Genomic DNA, 18,775 nt, shown 5'->3' with positions numbered 1-18,775 from the left:
AGATCTGATAGTTGGAAAATTATTTTTTAATGGTAAGAGTTGAGAGTAAACTATCAGGCGACTTAAAAAATGATTGTAAACATTCATAGCTAGGTAAATGGGAAGCAAGTTGTGACAGTAAACCTGGGCCCATTAGAGGCAGAGAAAGGTGAAATTATAATTATAATGAGGAATAAAGAAACGGCAGATACATTAACCAGATACGTTGTTTCTGTCTTCATAGTAAAAGTCTCAAAAAAGACATTCTGAGCACAATGGGAAATTAAGCATCTAGCGAGAATGAGGAAATTTGAAAAACCAGTTTAAAAAAAGTACTACAGAAATTCCTAAATTAGTGGTGACAAATCTACTAGCCCTGATAACCTGCTTTCTTAGGAGCTGGATGGTAGAGAGCACAGGCTTTTGTCTGGAGTTCTGTTCACTTTGGGGTCAGACAGTAACTGCTGGAAGATGTTATCACTGTACAGCTTGGGGACAGTCAAGTGATATACTTACTCGACATTAGACACAGGATATATATATTCCCAAGATTGAAATCTAGGTGTTTAACTGGAGTTGATTCCTTTTCATTTTTGGAGACATGGGTATCGGGTGAACTAACTGCCGCTTTTTTTGTTGAAATCATAGTGTTTGGTATGCCAGTATTTTGGCCATTAGCACCAGTGTGGGAGATGACGTCTCAAGAACGTTTTTCCTTGATTAAAAGGCAGCTGGACCAAACTCTTCGTTGCCGTGGCTGTTGTCTTGAAACTGCTGCACGGCATCAGGTGTCTGGCTGGACCACTTGCTAGTTCAGCAAATCTCCATTTTTGACGACACAGGGGAAAACAATGACTTTATAAAATAGGTTAGTTGATGAATAAGTGTCACGCTTTGATCACAAATGTAACATACTTCCTCGGAATAAGTACATGACAAAATATTAGATTTAGAACTTATTGTGCCATTAATTGGACTAGCAGTGTGAGTGCCACCCAAAATCATATCGTGTGCCTCCATTGGCAAGCATGCCCCCGTTGGCGTGCATGCCATCAGTTGCCGTCACCTGCTCCAATGGCTGGGAGCTTCCCAAACTCGGTATACATTTCCTACTCCACCAACCTGCTTACATGTATTTTCTTACAGGTCTCTGAACATACAGAACTAGCTTGGATTCTATGTTGTCTGACGAGTATGCCACGATTACGTCATTTACCTCAGTGGAAGGTACTCTCTCTTGTTGAATCGTTGATAGTAATGAGTCCCGACAGACTTTACTTCGAACAGCTGCTGTTTTCCTGCGGCAATATAGGCAATGGTATTGGAAAACGTCAAGGGCAATTAAGGATGGGCAACACCAGTGCCGCCAATGTCCCGTGAAAGAAAAAAATAAGTTCAGATTGCAGTTGCACATATCCTGTCTCCGTGCATTAAATTTAAACTTTTCTTCAAGTAAGTTAAATATTAGTGTTTCAGACTCAGTCAATGGCAATCAGGAACCTCAGAAACAGCACGGTGGCACAGTGGTTAGCACTACTACCTCACAGCAGCAAGGACCCGGGTTCGATTCCCAACTTGGATCTCTGAGTAAAGTTTGCAGGTTCTCCCTGTGTTTGCGTAGGTTTCCTCCCGGGTGCTCCGGTTTCCTCCCACGTCCGAAAGACATGCTGGTTAGGTGAATTAGCCATGCTAAATTCTCCCTCGGTATACCCGAACAGGTGCCGGAGTGTGGCGACTAGAGGATTTTCACAGTAACTTCGTTGCAGTATTAATGTTAGCCTACTTGTGACACTAATAAATAAACTTTAAACTTGTTAAATTGTTTAGCAAAGAGATTAATTAATTAGTGGGTTTTAAGTAGCATTTATTTTATTTCAAGAACCATTGGCTGTGCTTCAACTTGTCTTTTAGTTCAAAAAGAAAGTTACAAAGTGACCAAACTCTGAACTGGTGCAACTCATTTTGTACTCTCACTCTATAAAGGCTAAACATGAGCGTGACAGTGTGAAGTGTGCAGTTCCGCTTGTTAAGTCTTAATGTGTCACCTTAGCTATGTGGCAAAACAAATGTCCCAGAGTCAAAAAGTCACTGGTTTAAATCCAGCTCTAAGATTTAAGCATCAAAGTTGACACTTCAATGTAGTACTGAGAAGGCCATATTAATGGGGGTGATTTTCTTCAGATAGGTAGGACATCAGTTTAAAATCTATCTGTTCAAAGGAATGTAAAAAATCCCATTGCTTTAATTGGGAAAAACAGTGGCATTAACGGTGGCACAGTGGTTAGCACTGCTCTCTCACAGCGCCAGCACCCTGGGTTCAATTCCAGCCTTGGGTCACTACCTGTGTCGAGTTTGTACATTCTCCCTGAGTCTGCATGGGTTCCCTCTGGGTGTTTTGGTTCCCTCCCACACACCAAAGATGTGGGGGTTTGTTTGATTGGCCATGATAAATTGAACCTTAGGGGGTCAAGGGAACTAGCAGGGTAAATACTTGGGGTTATGAGGATAGAGCCTGGTTGAGATTGTTGTTGGCGCAGGCTTAGTGGGCTGAATGGCCTCCTTCTGCACTGTAGGGATTCTATGATTCTAGTGTCCTTCCCAACATGTTTCCTTCAAACCAAACCAGCAAAAACAGATATTGTAGATGTTTGTTGGATCTTGTTGCGTATAACTTGGCTGTTGTGTTTCCCTAGATAACAATAATTACTCTTCAAAAGTTATTCATTGTTTGTAAAACATTTTGGATATCCTGTGGATCTAAAGATGCTTTCTAAAATGGGTTCAATTTCTTTCATCTTACCCAAAGGGTGAAACATTAGGTATCCTTCTGTGTTTTGATAATAAGCATTTTATTTATGTATGTTTTTGTTCAGAAGGAAGTAAAGGGCAGCTTCAGAACATGCCTGTAAGCAAGACTCCAGTTTCCTCAACGAAGACTGCATTAAAAGTCCAGCCAGAGTAAAACTATTGAGAGCAGAAAACTGCTTTAAATTAAAAGCAAATTGTTGAATCCTTGTAATGATTAGTATTTTACTATCATTTTGCAGATGAAAAGCTCTGGCCAGAAGGACGAAGGAAGTTTGGGACTGTTCACTTATCCAGTCCTGCAGTCCGCAGATATTCTGTTATACAAGTAAGAGATATTTATCAGCGTACCAGTAGCTCTGATTAGATTTGCGGATTTGCTCATCGATCTATTGATACATCGGTCTATTGGTACCTCATTTAAACTGCCTAGATGGAACTTCAATCATTCTGTGCAGAAGTTATCCCTGTGCACCTGAGGGTGTCAAGTGCACAGAATGTGCTCTGGTTGGGGGATGTCCATAACCAAGAGTGGCTACTACAAACTGAGTCAGCAGTGTCCTCAATGACATAACTGCTGGACTGGGTCTGCGGCAGGTGGTGAGGGAACCAATAAAAGGGACACAAGTACTTAATCTCATCCTCACCAACCCGCCTGTTGCAAAAGCACCTGCCCATGACAATATGAGGAGTGACCACCACACTGTCCTTAGAAGACAAATTCACATTGAGGATACCCACCATCATGTTGTGTGGCACTGCCTTTGTGCTAAAAGGTCAAGAACTTCAAATTTTTAGGTGTTCAGATCACCAACAACCAGTCCTAGTTCCACCATGTTGACATTACAGTTGAGGAAGCCCACCACTGCTTCTACTTTCTCAGAAGACTAAGGAATTTAGCGTGTCCACTGCGGCTGTCACCAACTTTTACAAATGTACCATAGAAAGCATTCTTTCTGGTTGTATCATAGCTTGCAATGGCTCCTGCTCTGTCGTAAACCACAAGAAACTACAAAGAGTTGTGAATGAAGCCCAGTCCATCACTCAACCAGCCTCCCATCCTTTGACACTATCTACACTTCCCGCTACCTCGCAAAGGACCCCACGCTCCCTGCACATTCTCTTTTCTACCTTCTTCCGTCGGGAAAAAGGTACAAAAGTCTGAGGTCACGTACCAACCGACTCAAAAGCAACTTCTTCCCTGCTGTCATCAGACTTTTGAATGGACCTATCTTGCATTAAGTAGATCTTTCTCTACACCCTAGCTATGACTGTAACATTACATTCTGCACTCTCTCCTTTCCTTCCCTATGTACGGTATGCTTTGTCTTTTTAGCATGCAAGAAACATTACTTTTCACTGTAAAACTAATACATGTGACAATAATAAATCAAATCAGATCTAACAACTCAGACTGGACAACCATGACTCGCTGTAGGCCTTCAGTAGCAGCAGAATTGTACTCAAACTACATAAGAACATAAGAAATAGGAGCAGGAGTAGGCCATCTAGCCCCTCGAGCCTGCCCCGCCATTCGTTAAGATCATGGCTGATCTGTCGTGGCTCAGTTCCACATTCCTGCCCTCTCCCCATAACCCTTAATCCCCTTGCCTATCAAAAACCTATCAACCCGCGTCTTAAAAATATTGAGCGAGGCAGCCTCCACTTCAACGGGCAGAGAATTCCAGAGATTCACCACCCTTTGAGTGAAGAAGTTCCTCCTCAACTCCATTCTAAACCGCCCCCCCCTTTATCCTGAGGCTGTGCCCTCTAGTCCTACTGTCCTTTCTGAGCGGGAAGAGCCTCTCCACCTCTATCCTATCCATCCCATTCATCATCTTATATGTCTCAATGAGATCTCCCCTCATTCTTCTAAACTCTAACGAGTACAAGCCTAGTTTATTCAGCCTCTCCTCATAGTTCAACCCCCTCAACTCCGGAATCAGCCTAGTAAACCTCCTCTGCACTCCCTCCAAGGCCAAAATATCCTTGCGTAAGTGCGGCGACCAAAACTGCACACAGTACTCCAGCTGCGGCCTCACCAGTGCCCTATACAGCCGCAGCAAGACCTCCCTACTTTTATATTCAATCCCCCTCGCTATGAAGGCCAGCATCCCATTCACCTTCCTGACCACCTACTGCACCTGCAGGCTGGGTTTTTGCGACTCATGCACAAGGACCCCGAGGTCCCTCTGCACCGTCGCATGCTGCAGTTTTTCGCCACGTACGTAATAGTCCTTCCGACCATTGTTCCTACCAAAGTGGACAACCTCACATTTGCCAACATTAAATTCCATTTGCCATTTCCTGGCCCATTCGCCCAGCCTATCTAGATCCTTCTGCAGACTCTCCACACCCACCGCACAATTTGCCGTTCCACCAATCTTGGTGTCATCAGCAAATTTTGACACTATACACTCGGTTCCCTCCTCCAGATCATAGAACATAGAACATAGAACACTACAGCACAAACAGGCCCTTTGGCCCACAAGTTGCGCCGATCACATCACCTACCAACCTACAGACCTATCTACAACCCTCAATCTCATTAAACCCCATATACTCATCCAGAAGTCTTTTAAAAGACCCCAGCGAGTTCGCCTCCACCACCACTGACGGCAGCCGATTCCATTCACTCACCACCCTCTGAGTGAAAAACTTACCCCTAACATCACTTCTGAACCTCCCTCCCCGCACCTTAAATCTGTGTCCTCTCGTAGCGACCATTTCAAACCGGGGAAATAGCCTCTGAGAGTCCACCCTATCTATTCCTCTCAACATTTTGTAAACTTCTATCAGGTCGCCTCTCAACCTTCGTCTCTCCAGGGAAAAGAGTCCCAGCTCCCTCAACCTAACTTCATAAGGCATGCCTCCCAGTCCAGGCAACATCCTTGTAAATCTCCTCTGCACCCTTTCAATAGCTTCTACATCATCTATATAAATGGTGAATAGCTGAGGCCCCAGCACCGACCCCTGGGGCACTCCACTAGTCACCAACCGCCAATCCGAATAGCACCCATTGACCCCCACTCTCTGCCTTCTATTTGACAGCCAATCCTCTATCCACGCTAACACCCTACCCCCAACTCCATGCCCCCTGACCTTCTGCAATAACCTCTTATGAGGCACCTTGTCAAAAGCCTTCTGAAAATCAAGAAAGACCACATCCACCGCCTCTCCTCTATCCACCGCCCTAGACACATCCTCATAGAACTCCAATAAATTCGTCAGACACGACTTCCCCGTAACGAAACCGTGCTGCATCTGCTCTATCAAACAATTCTCCTCAAGATGCCTCGCTACTTTCTCCTTGATCACAGATTCTAACATTTTTCCTACAACAGACGTTAAACTAACCGGCCTATAATTCCCCACCTTTTGCCTGCCACCCTTCTTAAACAACGGCGTAATTTTGAGATTTTCCAATCTTCCGGCACTCCTCCGGAATCCAGCGACGTTTGGAAAATAATCACCAAGGCATCCACTATCACCTCCGCCATTTCCTTCAGAACCCTAGGATGCATTCCATCCGGTCCTGGGGACTTGTCCACAATCAGTCCCTCCAGTCTGTCGAGCACCGTCTCTCTAGTAACAATAATGTCATTCAGGCCCTTCACTCCTACCATCTTTCCATCGCTAACACCTGGCAAATTATTCACGTCCTCCTCCATAAAGACCGAAACAAAAAAGTTATTCAGGGCCTCAGCCATTTCCCCATCCCCTACCGCTAAGTCCCCCCTCTCATCCTCTAAGAGTCCAACGTTCACCCTAGCCAGCCTCTTCCTTTTTATGTATTTATAAAAACTCTTGCTATCCTTTTTTATATTGAGCGCTAGCCCAGCTTCATGGTTTATCCTACCCTTCTTTATCAATTTCTTCGTCATTCTTTGTTGACATTTAAACCTCTCCCAATCCTCTTCTCACCCACTACTCTTAGCTACTCTAAATGCATCCGCTTTTAATTTAACACTTTCCTTCACCTCCTTCATTATCCACGGCTGATTACCTCTCCTCCTCCGATCCTTTTTAACCATCGGAATAAATTTCTGCTGAGCACCAAGAAAGATCTCCTTAAAGATCGTCCACTGTTCCTCAGCAGACCTACCTTCCAACACACTCCCCCAATCAACATTTGCCAATTCCTCTCTCATCCTACCATACTCCCCTCTGTTCAAACAAAGGACACATGTCCGGGAACCCACTTTCTCCTCCTCCAACTGCATCAGAAACTCCACCATACAATGATCACTCTTCCCAAGAGGATCCTTCACCACAAGGTCCCTAATTCTACCCGCCTCATTACATAACACCAGATCCAAGATAGCTCGCTCCCTCGTCGGCTCCAACACACACTGTTCGAGGAAACTATCCCGGCAGCATTCCAAGAACTCCTCCTCAAGCCCACTGCGTCCAACATGGGTCGACCAATCAATATGTAGATTGAAATCCCCCATAATTACCGCCATTCCATTCCTGCACGTTGCATTTATTTGTGCGTTAACAGCCCGCCCCACCTCCAGATCATTATTCGGGGGCCTATAAACGACACCCACCAATGTCTTCCTCCCTTTGCTGTTCCTAATCTCCACCCACAACGATTCCACGTTCTGCTCTTTGGTTCCTATATCATCCCTTACTACCACCCTGATGCTATCCTTAATCAGCAGAGCTACGCCCCCCCCTTTTTCCTCCTTCCTATCCTTCCTAAACACTTGATACCCCTGGACATTCAGCTTGGGGGGTGTGTGGGGGGGGAAATTCTCGAAACCATTATCAAGAACTTTATAGCAGAGCATTTAGAAAGCAGTGGCAGGATCGGACAGAGTCAGCATGGATTTATGAAAGGGAAATCATGCTTGACCAATCTGTTGAATTCTTTGAAGATGTAACTAGTAGAGTTGATGAGAGGAAGCCAGTTGATGTAGCATATTTGGACTTTCAGAAAGTGTTTGACGAAGTCCCGCATAAGAGATTATCATAGAACATAGAACACTACAGCACAAACAGGCCCTTCGGCCCACGAGTTGCGCCGATCACATCAACACCTACCAATCTATAGACCTATCTATAACCCCCAATCCCATTAAACCCCATATACTCATCCAGAAGTCTTTTAAAAGACCCCAGCGAGTTCGCCTCCACCGCCACTGATGGCAGCCGATTCTATTCACTCACCACCCTCTGAGTGAAAAACTTACCCCTAACATCACTTCTGTACTTTCCTCCCCGCACCTTAAATCTGTGTCCTCTCGTAGCGACCATTTCAACCTGGGGAAATAGCCTCTGAGAATTCACCCTATCTATTCCTCTCAACATTTTATAAACTTCTATCAGGTCGCCTCTCAACCTTCGTCTCTCCAGGAAAAAGAGTCCCAGCTCCCTCAACCTAACTTCATAAGGCATGCCTCCCAGTCCAGGCAACATCCTTGTAAATCTCCTCTGTACCCTTTCAATAGCTTCTACGTCTTTCCTGTAGTGAGGCGACCAGAACTGCGCACAGTACTCCAAATGAGGCCTGACAAGGGTCTTATAAAGTTGCAGCATTACCTCCCGATTCCTAAACTCAATCCCTCGATTAATGAAGGCCAGTACACCATACGCCTTCTTGACCACATCCTCCACCTGCGAGGCCGATTTAAGAGTCCTGTGGACCCGGACCCCAAGATCCTTCTGCTCTTCAACACTACTAAGACTCCTGCCCTTGATAGTGTACTCGTTCATCCCGTTGGTTCTGCCAAAATGGACGACTACACATTTATCCGCGTTGAAGTCCATCTGCCACTTCTCCGCCCAGTCCTGCATCCTATTTATGTCCTGCTGCAACTTTTGACATCCTTCCAGACCATCCACAACACCACCGACCTTCGTGTCATCAGCGAACTTACTTACCCATCCCTCCACTTCCTCATCTAGGTCATTTATGAAAATGACAAACAGCAAGGGTCCTAGAACAGATCCCTGGGGCACTCCACTGGTGACTGACCTCCATGCAGAAAAAGACCCATTCACAACCACTCTCTGCCTTCTGCAGGCAAGCCAGTTCTGGATCCACAAGGCCAAAGGCCCTTGGATCCCATGCCCTCTCACCTTCTCAAGAAGTCTTGCATGGGGGACCTTATCAAACGCCTTGCTGAAGTCCATGTACACCACGTCCACTGCACTTCCTTCATCAATGTGTTCAGTCACATTATCGAAGAACTCAACTAGGCTTGTAAGGCACGACCTGCCCTTGACAAATCCATGCTGACTATTTCTGATCATGTCAAACCTCTCCAAATGCTCGTAAATCTTGTCCCTCAAAAGCCTCTCCATCAGCTTACCAACCACTGAGGTCAGACTCACCGGTCGGTAATGTCCCGGGCTATCTCTGTTCCCTTTCTTGAAAATAGGACCTACATCCGCAATCCTCCAATCTTCCGGAACCTGTCCCGTCTCCATTGACGATGCAAAGATCATCGCCAGGGGCTCTGCAATCACTTCCCTCGCCTCCCACAGTATCCTGGGGTACATCAAGATTAAATCATGCAAGATTAAAATGCATGGGATTAGGTGAAGTGTATTGAGATGGATAGAAAACTGGTTGGCAGAGAGGAAACAAAGCGTAGGAATTAATGGGTGCCTTTCAAATTGGCAGGCAGTAACTAGTGGGGTACCACAAGGATTGGCACTGGGACCCCAGCTATTCACAATATATATTAATGATATGGATAAAAGAACAAAATGTAACATCTCAAAGTTTGCAGATGATACAAAGTTGGGTGGGAGACTGAACTGTGAGAGAATGCAGAGATCCTTCAGCATGATCTGGACAGGTTGGGTGAGTGGGCAAATCAATGGCAGATGCAGTACAATTTGGATAAATGTGAGGTTATTCACTTTGGAAGCAAAAACAAGGTGGCAGATTAATACCTGAATGGTTGTAAATTGGCAGGGAGGAGTGTACAGCAGGAACTGGTTGTTCTTGTGCACCAGTCGCTGAAGGTAAACATTCAGGTGCAACAGGTGGTAAAGAAGACAAATGGTATGTTGGTCTTCATTGCAAGAGGTTTAGAGTATAGGAGCAGGGATGTATTGTTGCAGTTATACAGAACCTTGGTGAAGCCACACCTAGAGAATTGTGTGCAGTTTTGATCACCTTTTCTGAGGAAGGATGTTCTTGCTTTTGAGGGAGAGCAGTGAAGGTTTACCAGGCTGATTCCGGGGATAATTGGACTGATATAAGAGGGGAGATTGACTAGGTTAGGATTGTTATTGCTGGAGTTCCGATGAATGAGGGGGGATACCATAGAAACTTATAAAATTCTAACAGGACTAGACAGGGTAGATGCAGGTAGGATGTTCCCAATGGTGAGGGAGTCCAGAACCAGGGGTCACAGTCTGAGAATTCAGGGTAGACCATTTAGGACAGAGGTGAAGAGACACTTCTTCACCCAAAGAATGGTGAGCCTGTGGAATTCATTACCACAGATAGTAGTTGATGCCAAAACATTGAATGTATTCAAGAGGCGACTTGGGGCAAATGGGATCAAAGTTTATGGGGAAAAAGCAGGATTTAGGCTATTGAGTTGATCGATTAGCCATTATCGTGATGAATGGGCGGAACAGGACAAATGACCTCCTCCTGCTCCTACCTTCCATGTTTCTTTAACTCGGAGCACTCTCTCCGTTTTGTACTTTAACTTTACCCAACAAGACTTTGTTCAGCTTCTTGTTCTTCGTTCCTTTAACCATCTTCCTGAGACATACTTTTTTGTCTCAACTGAAATATTGCTTACTTTAAAACTACCCCTGTTTCCTGACATCATATGGTTAGAAATGGGGATAATTACTGCTGATTGCACCACCCATAACACACAATAAATGCTGCCCTAGCCAGTGATGCCCACATGCCATGGATGAGGTTTTTGAAATGTTTAGGGAGTTCAGGCAGCAGTGCCTGCACGTAGTAAATATTAAGTTAACTGGAGATAGATTTGAAAATAGACCAAGAGACTTAAGGAACTCCATGGGTACCTTAAGTCCAGTTTTCCACCACAACGGAATTGCAAATCATTTGGTGTCAAATTCAACTGGTGTGAGACTGCCCATTCTCGGCAATATTGCATCACTTTCCACCCAAGATTCTGGACAGACTCACCATCTGAATATAGTCTGCAATAGTTTCACTACTGTTGTCTTAAAACCTTTTCAACCACTGTGTCATGAGTGATCAGTCAGGGCTCTTCTCTGATACAGTCTTTGACTCCTGCCTGGGGGAGTTTCTGACGTAGATAGAGTGCCCGCACCACTGGCATAAAGTTACCATTGAGAGCTTCCAAACGTTTTGGAAACCAGGCCTCATTTCAGTGCTACCAATGAGCTCTTGGTGCAAAGATTGCCATTTGTTGGAGGGCAGGAATACTCGAGGAACCCCGTTTGTGTGTTAACCCCGAGGAGACCCAGTGCTCCAGGCAAGCATTGCGCATTATAGTATTGCTAAATTTCTTGTTATTAACCCTTTCTTTAAACGGTTATCTTTTTAATTCTTTTGGAAGGATCTCATCATTATTGATTTTTCTTTTCTCCTATAAGATCAATGCATGTACCTGTTGGGGAGGATCAGGTACAACACTTGGAGCTGGCACAGGATATAGCCCGAATCTTCAACAATCAATATGGCTGTTTCTTTCCAATACCGAAAGCTATTCTAAGTGAGTACAATAAGACCCACTAACACTCTTACAGTTCCTTTCATGTAACACATGAGTGAAGAGTTTCACAGGGTATTGGAGTAAACCAAGTAGGCAGTAGCTTACCAAGTAATCAAAATAGCTACAGGATTTATTTTTGTTATTCTTTCACAGAATGTCAGTGTCTCTGGCTAGAGCAACATTTACATAAGAACATAACATAAGAACATAAGAAATAGGAGCAGGAGTAGGCCATCTAGCCCTTCGAGCCTGCCCCGCCATTCAATAAGATCATGGCTGATCTGTTGTGGCTCAGTTCCACTTTCCCGCCCTCTCCCCATAACCCTTAATCCCCTCTCTTATCAAGAACCCATCAACCCGCTTCTTAAAAATATTTAGCGAGGCAGCCTCCACCACTTCAACGGGCAGAGAATTCCAGAGATTCACCACCCTTTGAGTGAAGAAGTTCCTCCTCAACTCCGTTCTAAACCGCCTCCCCTTTATCTTGAGGCTGTGCCCCCTAGTCCTACTGTCTTTTTTGAGCGGGAAGAGTCTCTCCACCTCTATCCTATCCATCCCATTCATCATCTTATACGTCTCAATGAGATCTCCCCTCATTCTTCTAAACTCTAACGAGTACAAGCCTAGTTTATTCAGCCTCTCCTCATAGCTCAATTCCCTCAACTCCGGTATCAGCCTAGTAAACCTCCTCTGCACTCCCTCCAGGGCCAAAATATCCTTGCGCAGGTGCGGCGCCCAAAACTGCACACAGTACTCCAGCCGCGGCCTCACCAATGCCCTATACAGCCGCAGCAAGACCTCCCTACTTTTATATTCAATCCCCCTCGCTATGAAGGCCAGCATCCCATTCGCCTTCCTGACCACCTGCTGCACCTGCAAGCTGGGTTTTTGCGACTCATGCACAAGGACCCCGAGGTCCCTCTGCACCGTCGCCTGCTGCAGTTTTTCGCCACGTAAGTAATAGTCCTTCCTACCATTCTTCCTACCAAAGTGGACCACCTCGCACTTGCCAACATTAAATTCCATTTGCCATTTCCTGGCCCATTCGCCCAGCCTATCTAGATCCTTCTGCAGACTCTCCACACCCTCCGCACAATTTGCCTTTCCCCCAATCTTGGTGTCATCAGCAAATTTCGACACCCTGCACTCGGTTCCCTCCTCCAGATCATCTATATAAATTTGTTGCCCATCCGTAGTTCCCCTTGATAAGGTGTTGGCGAGCTGCCTTCTTGAACCGCTACAGTCCATGTGGTGTAGGTACATCCACAGTGCTGTTATGGAGTGAGTTCCAGGATTTTGACAGAGCAACAGTAAAAGAACGACAATACTGTGATCATTTAGAAGAGTAAGAAGTCTGACAACACCAGGTTTCCTGACAACCAAGTCAGGATGGTTGTGACTTGAGGAGGAACTTCCAGGTGGTGGTGTTCTCATGTGTCTGCTACCCTTGTCCTTCTAGATGATCACAGTAAGAAGTCTCACAACAACCAGGTAACTCACCTGATGAAGGAGCAGCACTCTGAAAGCTTGTGATTTCAAATAAACCTGTTCGACTTTAACCTGGGTGTTATGAGACTTTTTACTGTGTCGCTCCAGTCCAATGCCAGCATCTCCATATCGTGACTTCTAGATGGTAGTAGTCATGGGTTTGGAAGCTACTGTCTAAGGAACCTTGGTGCGTTCCTGCAGTGCATCTTGTAGATGATAAACACTGCTGCTACTGCGCGTTGCTGGTGGAAGCAGTGAATGTTTGAGGAAGAATTAGCAATCAAGTGGACTGCTTTGCCCTGGATGGTGTCAAGCTTCTTGAGTGTTGTTGGAGCTGCACTCATCCAGGCAAGTGAAGAGTATTTCATCACACTCTTGACTTGTGCCTTGTAAATGTTGGACAAGCTTTTGGGGGGCGGGGGGCTGAGGAATCAAGAGATGAGTTACTTGCTCCAGAATTCCTAGCTCTGACCTGCTCTTGTAACCACAGTATTTATGTGGCTAATGCTGTTCAGTTTCTATTCAATGGCAACCACCAGGATGTTCATTGTGAGGATTCAACAATGGTAATGCATTGAACATCAAAGGATGATGGTTAGATTCTCCCTTGTTGGAGATGGTCTTTGCCTGGCACTTGTGTGGTGTGACTATTTTTGACAACTTTCAGCTCAAGCCTGAATGTTGTCTAGGTCTTGTTTCTGTGGAATTGCAAATGGTATTGAAATTATTCCAACATCAATCAGAATCCCCACTTCTGATCTGATGGATGAAAAGTGGTCTGTCCTCAGATGCTAACTGCCCTGAGGAACCCAGCAATGCCCTGTGATTGAGTTCATTGACCTCCAGCAACCGTAACAATCTTCCTTTGTGCTGCGTATGACTCCCACCAGTGGAGAGTTTTTCCCCCAATTCTCATTGACTCCAGTCTTGCTAAGGCCTTTTAATGCCACACTCAGTTAAATACTGTCTTGAGGTAAGGGGCGGTTACTCTTGCCTGTCTCGACCAGCCCCCACCCAGGCAAGGTCCCTCAGTTTATGATTCTGGATGAGAAGTCCCAAATTGTTATCCTCCTGATGAAGGCAGGGGGTGGGGAGGAGACAGTGAACTTGCTCCCCTTTACTCAACCCCCTTGGTTCGTCACTACAAAGTACATTTTAAAATAATCCCTTCCCTTTTGGATATCTTTTCCCAGTCCAAATGTATTTATGTTTTAAAAGAAGACAATTTAACCACTTTTTTTTTTGAGCTAAAAAGAGTGAATATGTTAGTCACTAAAACATGAAGAAACAAATGGTAAAAGTGCAATCACATACACACACATTAGAAATGAGAAGTGAGTCCAAAAATAAAAGTTTTTAAGAAAATGAATCAGCCTTTGGCTTGTCCATGAGAAGGAGATGGTAAAATATTGTAGACATTGAGTCGGGTGATTCTGGTCGTGCTCATTTTGGCATTTGAGTAGCTGGTTCAGCGATTCTTTGTTCTGCAGGTTAGCTGAAAGGAGTTGCTCTGTTTCCTTTTCCACTGTGGGTTTGCTGATTTGTGACTTGCTTCCAGGAAACCGAGAGTGAGATCTTTTTACCTGCAAGCGCACGGGTGCCTAGTGAATGTTCTTCAGCTGTGACCTTCACAGCACACGCACCAATACAGTATAATTAAAACACCAGACTAGCACACAGAGGCCAGCGTTGCAGTTGGTATTTAACTCATTTTGTTATGTATTCCTGGAAGGGGGAAAACACCAAACATGTCTTTTCCCCCAGAAGCTACTTTCTTGCAACTCACATTATGTCCACAGTCTGGGATATAAGTCATTGCTGAAAAGGTAATCAACTTCCACGATCTCCACTGGAGATTACAGTTCAGTTTTTGCATTGCATCTGAAGTTAAAGTTTATTTATTAGTCACAAGTAGGCTTACATCAACTCTGCAATAAAGTTACTGTGAAAATCCCCTAGTTGCCACACTCCAGCACCTGTTCCGGTGCACTGAGAAAGAATGACCAATGCACCTAACCGGCACATCTTTTAGACCATGAGAGAAAACCGGAGCACCCAGCGGAAACCCATACAGACATGGGGAGAACATGCAGACTCTGCACAGACAGTGACCCAAGCCAGGAATCGAACCCAGGTCCCTGGTGCTGTGAGGCAACAGTGCTAACCACTGTGCCAACGTGCTGTATACGCAGGACAGCATTGGATCAGATAAAGGGGGTAGTCTTGATGGCAATGCAGATGTGAAGTTTGTAGTTTGATTCAGGGCAATACAGTGCACTGAGGTTTCACACTGATTCAATACAAGAAAGCTGTCAGGAAAAGGGATAGAATGGAAATCTTGGGCATGACGTTACAGATGTGAAGTGAATAGAATTGTTTTTGCCTGGTCCATGTTGAAGTGGAGCAACATCAGATCCAACCACTGTTAGAATGAATCTACATGAAAGAATGATTGCAATATTGAATATTCATTTAATGTTTCAGTATTAATTCACTAATAAGCATTTTTCCATTATTCCTTTCTTTTACGCAGGTGAAACTAGAAAAATTAAATCATTGAGGAACCCTGTTGCAAAGATGTCAAAGTCAGACCCTCAAAAGTTAGCAACTGTGAATATCACTGATACACCCGAGGAGATATTATTGAAGTTTCGCAAAGCAGTGACAGACTTCACCTCCGAAGTGACGTATGACCCAGAGACACGTCCCGGGGTATCAAATCTGGTAGCTGTGCACTCAGCAGTGACTGGAATGACTGTCAAAGAGGTTGTGCATCAAAGCAAAGGGCTGGACACTGCCCGCTACAAATATCTGGTGGCAGAGGCTGTCATTGAGAAATTTGCACCAATTAAGAACGAAATTGAAAAACTTAGAGCAGAGAAAGGTTTCCTCGAACAAGTCTTAAATCGTGGAGCTGAAAAAGCAAAAGAATTGGCAGGTCCCGTGTACCATGAAATCAGAAAACTGGTTGGCTTTAGCTAACCATCTATCAACTAGGAACTGTGGCTACTGGGTTATATTTGCAAGATGGCAAAGAACATAAGACAAAATCTGTTTGGAGTGCAATCCTTGTGGAAGAGTTAATCATGGTGCGCTTAAATGATGGTCAATGATTATTTAAGATATATGTGTATTTAGGATCTGTACTTTTTTAGTGTTTCTTCACACACTTTTTTTTAACCTTTGGTGAATGGTGAGAAAGTGTTGGAAAGATTCTCGAGCTGATTATCAACACATTGAACCACATTGAATGCTCCTTCTGTGGCCAGCAAGTCCTGGTGTTGGATTCAAATTCAGAGCTTCTTGTCCAGAGGTAGGGCACAATCACTGCACCACAAGGTCTTCCTGGGAACTACACTGGTTATCACTTATAGGACGTAGGGACTGTTGATCATGCGGCACGGTGGTTAGCACTGCTGCCTCTCAGTGCCAGGGACCCATGTTCAATTCTGGCCTCAGGTTCACTATCTGTGTGGAGTTTGTACATTCTCCCTGTGTCTGCATGGGTTTCCTCCAGGTGCTCCGGTTTCCCCCCGCAGTCCAAAGATGTGCGGGTTAGATTAATTGGCCATGCTAAATTAGTGTCAGGAGGATTAGCAACTTAAATACATGGGGTTATGGAGATAGGGGCTGAGTGAGATTGTTGTCAGTGCAGACTTGAAGGGCTGAATGGCCTCCTTCTGTACTGTAGGAATTCTACGATTGTATGATAATTGGTGTAATTCTGAGATCTTAAATGATATGTACCATTTTTTAAAGAAGGTAGCACATGTACTAAAATGGGAACAATACAGAGAAGACCAACCTGGCTCCTGCGCAAAGATGACATGCAAATTCATGAGGTTTTCCATATTTTTGGGGCAGCACGGTGGTTAGCACTGCTGCCTCACAGCGCCAGGGACCTGGATTCAATTCTGGCCTTGGGTCATTGTCTGTGTGGAGCTTGCAAGTTCTCCCCCTGCCTGCATGGGTTTCCTCCAGGTGCTTCGGTTTCCCCCCCACAGTCCAAACCTGTGAGGGTTAGGTTGATTGGCCATGATAAATTGCCCCTTTGTGTCGGGGGATCATATTGGTAAATATGTGGGGTTACGGTGATAGGGGCTGGGTGGAAGTTTGTTGGTGAAGGCTCGATGGGCCGAATGGCCTCCTTCTGCACTGTAGAGATTCTATGATAATTGGTATAATTCTGAGATCTGAAATAATGTGTACCATTTTTAGAAGAATGAAACAGTCCTTGGTTGGTTGGGAAATAGAGGATGCCCAAAATCCTGACTTAGAAGTGAAAATAAGATTCTTAACATGTCTGTCAAAGCCTGACCGAATTCAAACTGGATCCCAGACAAAGTGAAATGTAGATAATTGCACAGCATTGGAAGAGGATGGAGCAGCAGTCAGCTGTAAAGTCCCTCAAATCTCCTCTGCCATTCAGTAAGATCATGACTGAATTTTGACATCCTCTAGCAGAATCTAAAATGTATTTTATCCTTTAGTGATGTCCCCAGCTGAAAGCACCGCACATGCTGCAAAACCATTGCATGTTCAGACTGCTTACTTTGCAGAGAAGCCAAAACACACCACCTCAGCTGATCTATCAGTGGGAAGAGGTGGGTTTAGTCTGTCCAGACCGGTCCTGACCAGATATCAATATATTTTTCTAAAAATTGATCAAGACCAGGTTCACCTAACTGATTATTTCCCTTCTACATTCTTTCCTCTGCTCCATCCTTCTCATGGTTGCTGGGTGTTGAGACCAACTGTACCATCCTTACAGCAATGCAAACCAAGGGTCAAAGCTGTGATTTTCCTGTTCTTTAATCATTACATTTCTGCTACACAGTGCACTTAGTTACTGAATTCAATTAATTTTTTTTTGGTAACAAATGGAACACTGATAAAACAATAAAATTATTGATCCAAACCCGTAGGAACTTTGGACTTTTGTATTCTAAGCAGATATATTTCCATGAGAAGTTTTATAAGCATCAGGGAGCTTTGGAGATATGCATATAATGGCAAAATTGATGTAGTATTTATATTTGTCCTGGTGTACTCCACAATGTTGTTATCCACATTATTTGATTTGATTTATTATTGTCACCTATTGGTATACAGTGAAAAGTATTGTTTCGTGTATGCTATACAAACAGCATACCATTTTTAGAGAAGGAAAGGAGAAAGTGCAGAATCTGGTGTTACAGTCATAGTTAGGGCATAGAGAAAGATCAACTTAATGCGAGGCAGGTCCATTCAAAAGTCTGATGGTAGCAGGGAAGAAGCTGTTTTTGAGTCAGTTGGTCTCACTTTTATATCATTTTCCTCATGGAAAAAGGTGGAAGAGAGTATGTCCGGGGTGCGTGGGGTCCTTAATTATGCTGGTTGCTTTTTCGAGTCTACGGCAAGTATAGACAGTCAACGGATGGGAGGCTGATTTGCATGATGGACTGGGCTTCATTCACGACCCTTTGTAGTACTTTTGAAGTACAGTCATTGTTGTAACAAATTAGCTGTTAAGTGCTTTGGGACATCCTGTGGTTGTGATAGATATATAGATGCAAGTTTTTCTTGATGTGTTCCTGAGTAATTCATGAAGCCAAAAGACCTCCAACACTTCTGATTCTGACAAATACTGAGAATAACTGCTGTGAGATTCTGCAAGGAAATAGTCAATGTTCGACCTTCCTGTATACTTTATATTCCTCCCGATCACTCACTTCACAGCTCAAAGGTGAAGTGAAGTTACTACCTACCCAAGGAATGTGAACTTTGTTTGGAACGTGATTCCATTTGATGAGACAGAGTACAGGAATGAGGTA

At 44.4% G+C, this 18,775-nt stretch overlaps 1 protein-coding gene and 1 pseudogene across 1 annotated transcript in view; both read left to right on the top strand.

The window, feature by feature from the left end:
• wars2 (tryptophanyl tRNA synthetase 2, mitochondrial) overlaps positions 1–18,165 on the top strand; it is a 70,994-nt gene extending 52,829 nt beyond the window's left edge. Inside the window, exons 3-6 of the mRNA XM_080203743.1 lie at positions 1,126–1,206; positions 3,027–3,112; positions 11,356–11,474; positions 15,496–18,165. Of these exons, the coding sequence (XP_080059869.1) occupies positions 1,126–1,206; positions 3,027–3,112; positions 11,356–11,474; positions 15,496–15,944 (735 nt within the window). The 3' untranslated portion in view covers positions 15,945–18,165. The remainder of the gene's footprint in view (positions 1–1,125; positions 1,207–3,026; positions 3,113–11,355; positions 11,475–15,495) is intronic.
• On the top strand, positions 16,706–16,819 carry LOC145353578 (U6 spliceosomal RNA; annotated as a pseudogene).
• Positions 18,166–18,775: the final 610 nt, after the last annotated feature.

This window comes from Carcharhinus amblyrhynchos, chromosome 15, assembly GCF_965287045.1.
Source record: "Carcharhinus amblyrhynchos chromosome 15, sCarAmb.v2.hapA, whole genome shotgun sequence".
NCBI classification, from domain to species: domain Eukaryota; kingdom Metazoa; phylum Chordata; class Chondrichthyes; order Carcharhiniformes; family Carcharhinidae; genus Carcharhinus; species Carcharhinus amblyrhynchos.
The sequence above is the reverse complement of the archived record's forward strand: the minus strand, read 5'-3'. Positions and strand labels throughout refer to the sequence as shown.